The sequence below is a fragment of the Penaeus vannamei genome, chromosome 1 (genome assembly GCF_042767895.1).
Source record: "Penaeus vannamei isolate JL-2024 chromosome 1, ASM4276789v1, whole genome shotgun sequence".
NCBI lineage: Eukaryota > Metazoa > Arthropoda > Malacostraca > Decapoda > Penaeidae > Penaeus > Penaeus vannamei.
The window spans coordinates 42,254,433-42,259,432 of NC_091549.1; the positions used below are offsets into that span (position 1 = coordinate 42,254,433).

Below are 5,000 nucleotides of genomic sequence, written 5' to 3' on the forward strand. Positions count from 1 at the left end.
TTTACCATTAGTATTATCTTTAATATTGCTTTTATTGAAACCATTATCCTTATCATTGGTTTTGTTGGTATTGCTATTATCATCGTTTTTATAATTAAGATTAGTTTAATTATCATCATTATCATTTTCATCATCACTGCTATCGTCCTCCTCTCCATTATTACTATTATTTCCATGGATATATTTTTTTTAGCTTTGGGTCTTTTCAAACCATTAACTTTTAACGTTTTCAGCTTCTCCTGATCTGTTACGCAACGTAGACCGCAGTATTTATTTCCATAACGTTAGGTTTACTTACAACTGCGTACCATTACCCGTGGCACTGTGGAAATCTCTAACGCAATCCTACCATGCACTTAGGGCTGATAAGATTAACAGTAGTACTACACTCGCTGCTATTACGGGTAACCAGTTGGCTAAACGCAAGACTTCTCTGTTATATGTATGAATTTCTTTCCTTAGAAGCGATGAATGTCGTAATGTGTTTTTGTATTTACTGAGAGACCAAGAGGGGATCAATTATTTCTCTTCGCATTTAGATTGATAAAAATTGTCATCTTAACTGTCAAAATATTATTGGTGATAAGCTTGAATCAGTACAGTCGGGGATTATAAGAAAAAAGAACTATAAGTAGCTCAGATAATTAGAAACAGCAGCTTATCACTTAGATAAGAATGTTAAAGAGATCAAATTAATTATCAATTTTCCCTAATGCAATGAAGTACGGTACCTCATTTTATATAAAACAGCAATGTCTAGCTTGTAATCGAGATATAGCGAACACGTGCACGGAGACATCTCTTAAGCAATCAGTTTATATCTTTTTATCGGTCAGCCGAGGCCGATCAGAGGACAGCGATATAGAAACGGCCGCCTGAGCACAGTTGGTGAACAGGGGCTTCGGGAGCTCGCACGCCTCAGGAGAGACGTCAGAGTAAGGGACGAATGGAGACATCGAGCGGGCAGTGTGAACAGGACAGATGATCAGCGTCGGAATGAATAAGTGACAGAGATTATTTTGCTGTGTGAGCTTCATTTTGCTGTTCGTACTCTCGCCTCGTGCCCACTAATACAATGCGTTGGTTTTTGTGTTCATTGGTCCTAATAACATTCCAACCGAGTGCCAGTCTGTATGTAGAGACCTTCACACCCACAACCTGGAAGGTCGTCGAAGACACGGACTACAACCTAACCTTATCTTTGAGGCTTAACTCGAGCGACGTCTTCGATGCCTCGTTGGACCCGACGGCGACGCAGCTGCAGGTCGTGGTGACGCCCGACGAGGACTGGAAGCTCGATTTCGTCAGCAGATATCTCGAGTTTTCCTTAGATGAAGTTCTTAGAGAGGAAAATAAGAGCGTGACTTTCTCAGGGTATTACTGGGGTCGCACTCGCCTTTCGCTTTCCCTCTTTCACGACGACCTCGACCTGAAGCCTTCGAATGGGACACTACTGCGCGATGATCTGTATGTGAGTATGTTGTTAGAAATAAATGAACTAAGAAATACTTATTCGAAAGAATTATATTGTTTTGAATGAGCCAGAGGACATTGCTTAAGCACTACTATTGCTTTAGAAAGGTCGGAGGCCAACCTCACATTTTCATGCAGAGGGACGAGTAGCGTAGAGAGCAGTGGTTCTCGACTTTATCAACGCCACGCCTCCTCCAGGAATTTGGCCTTTCCCCCACGCCCCCTTGCATCCATGAATGAAAATTCCCTCACAGATTTGAAAGAAAATGATGTTCTTAGTCTTTTTAATCATTATGATTTATACACACCATTATCAATCTTTTCATTATTTGCCCATGTTCTCGTCAAGAGAATATAATTAAATTTGAATAGTACTAACGGCCCCGTAGGAATGCGCGACCCAAGGTTAAAAACTACTGGTTTACATTGCTGTTGTCCAAGATTGGGTCCACGTACTCATAGGGATACTTTGAAGGACAATGAAAGCACACGTACACATACGCACACACACACACACACACACGCGCGCGCGCGCGCGCCCACTCACACATATATATATAGTTATCTATATCTATATTATTTATATCTACTTAATATGTCTATATATACATATATACTCCCATGACCTTAAGCCCTATATAGATATATAATTTGCATTGTCTTTTCAAATATGTAAAGACGTAAGAAGGTAACATGGTAAAAAAAATCTTGGGAACACTGATCAAGGCAGTTTTAGTGGGTTCAGTTAGTATGTCTTATCGCTATGGATATTCAACGTAGTTTTTAACAAAGAAATGCATCTTCTAAAGGAAAAAATACTTCATATGGGCTGACGTAATTATATTCAGTGTAATATGTTTGTTATAAGACAGGCTTGATTTATAGGTAAGTGCTTGTGAATTTCGAATACTGTAATAAAGGGTAGGAATAACAGCTTTTAACTGCCAGATGTGGACATAATTCATAAATATGGTCAAACATTATAAAAGACAGTATATCTTCAATTTAATATTGATATGCCTATTTTTTCATATTCTAATATGTTAGGTATGTATATCATTTTTTTACTCGGGTAAATGGCTTGTCAATATCAAATAATTGTTTTTTCAAGGCCACACTCCGGACGGTTAAAAGAGAGAGTCGGTCAGTTATCGAGACACTCCCGAGGTCTAAGTAGATTCTTACTGATGACTATGGATAATCAGCACTTTCTACACTGTCATTTCTATTATAATCGTGGGAATTATAGAAATAGTGATGATGCTGGCTGTGACAAATGTTATTCTTAATGTCATCATCAAAATTGTTATGATTATCTTCATTGTTGTTGCTGTTGTGACTAGTCTCAACATCATCAGTTATGATTATTATTTTAATTGTCCATTATTATATTATTGTTATTACATTATCATACATTATTGTTATCATATTATTATATATCATTGTTATCCTCACTATTGGTATTATTATCATTATCATTATTATAATCATTACTATCATCATTGCTAGTAGTAGTAGTACTAATTCTACTATGATTACTATCATCATTATCGTATTTTCGTGATCATTAACATTATCACGATTATCATTATTATCATCACCATTAATATGATCACCATTATCATCACATCATCGTTGTTACTATTACTGTTATTATCATTATCATTAGTTTTATCTTTATTATCATTTTTGATATTGTTATCATTAACATTATCATTACCATCGTTATCATTATCAATATTTCGACCATTTATATTACTATTTTTATAATTGTTGTTATTTTTTCACTAAAATTATCATTGTTATCATCATTATCATTATCATTATCAGCATTATGATTATTATATTTATTTTTGCTATTATTATTATTATCATTATCATATTATTATTGTTATTATCATCACTACCATTATCATCATCACCATGATTATAACTATGATTATTATTGCTATCATTATCATTGCATTATTATCATTATCATTGTATTAGTGTCGTTATCATTTCTATTATTATCATTATTACAATTATTATTGCTGTTATTGTTATTTTTGTTTTCAGTTATTTTCACCGTTATTACTATTATAACTTATTACTATTATTATAACTTATTACTATTATTATAATTATCATTATCTTAATTACCATCATTATCATAATCTTCACGACTATTATCATAATCACGATTACAACTAATCCTCTTATAAACATTCTAGATTATCGTCGACCGCAAAGCGCTCATCTTGGACTACGTGTTCATAGCGGTCGGCTCCGTGTTCATGCTGTTCAACAACGTGAACATGGGCGCTCAGCTCGATCTTGAGGTGATCATCGGCGTTCTCAAAAGACCACTCGGCCCCGTCTGCGGTTTCCTCTCGCAGTTCGTGTGCATGCCCGTGGTGAGTGCGCAGCTGCCTTGCTTAAGAAAGGAAGAAGAAAAAAAAAAAGGTGTATATAGATTATGTGTACATTCATGTGCGTATATGTAAATATATGTATATGAATATATGTATGTACATACACACACATACACATACATATATATACACACTTCCATACATGCATATATATATATATATATATATATATATATATATATATATATATATATATATATATATATATGCACACACACACACACAGGTACATGTATACATACATACATGGTGAACTTGCATGCACTCATATATACATACATACATATATATATATATATACATATATATATATATATATATATATATATATATATATATGTATGTATATGTATATATATATATACATATGTACATATATATACATATATATATATATATATATATATATATATATATATATATATATATATATATATACGTACAGACACACACACAATAACACACACAACATATATATATATATATATATATATATATATATATATATATATATATATATACACACACACACATACACATACACAATATATATACACACACATACACATAGACAATATATATACACAAATATATGAGTGTATGTATGTATATATATACACACACGCATATATCTACACATGCATATGTTTATTTATGTGTATATGGATACACGCATAAATACGCACATAAATATCTATCCATCTTTCTATATTTATGTATAGACATCTCTCTCTCTCTCTGTATGTGTGTGTGTGTGTAACACCAAAGCACACACACACACACACACACTATCTCTCTCTCTCTTTCTATGTAACACCTAAACAAACACACACACATTATCTCTCTCTTTCTGAAACACTTTAACACACACAGATGATTAGGAACGGTCAGGTATTCGAGATATGGTATGTAAACTGTTACTCCTGCTGAGACTATAATGTCTCCTACTTTACTGTTGATGAATGGCGTATGTTAGGCATCATTCTCCTGAAATACAATCATTCCACTCAAGAACTGACATCTCTTCTCCGGGATTATAACTATATATATTGCGCGCGCATATTTTTTTGTGCGCTGTACTTGATTATGTAAGCCCAGGAGGGGACTTATTAT

At 33.7% G+C, this 5,000-nt stretch overlaps 1 protein-coding gene across 1 annotated transcript in view; it reads left to right on the forward strand.

Moving 5' to 3' along the window:
• The first annotated feature begins 879 nt into the window (after positions 1-879).
• The window catches only part of LOC113813933 (ileal sodium/bile acid cotransporter), a 9,898-nt gene continuing 5,777 nt past the window's right edge, over positions 880-5,000 (forward strand). Inside the window, exons 1-2 of the mRNA XM_027366019.2 lie at positions 880-1,471; positions 3,687-3,869. Coding sequence (XP_027221820.1) covers positions 1,076-1,471; positions 3,687-3,869 — 579 coding nt within the window. The 5' untranslated portion in view covers positions 880-1,075. The remainder of the gene's footprint in view (positions 1,472-3,686; positions 3,870-5,000) is intronic.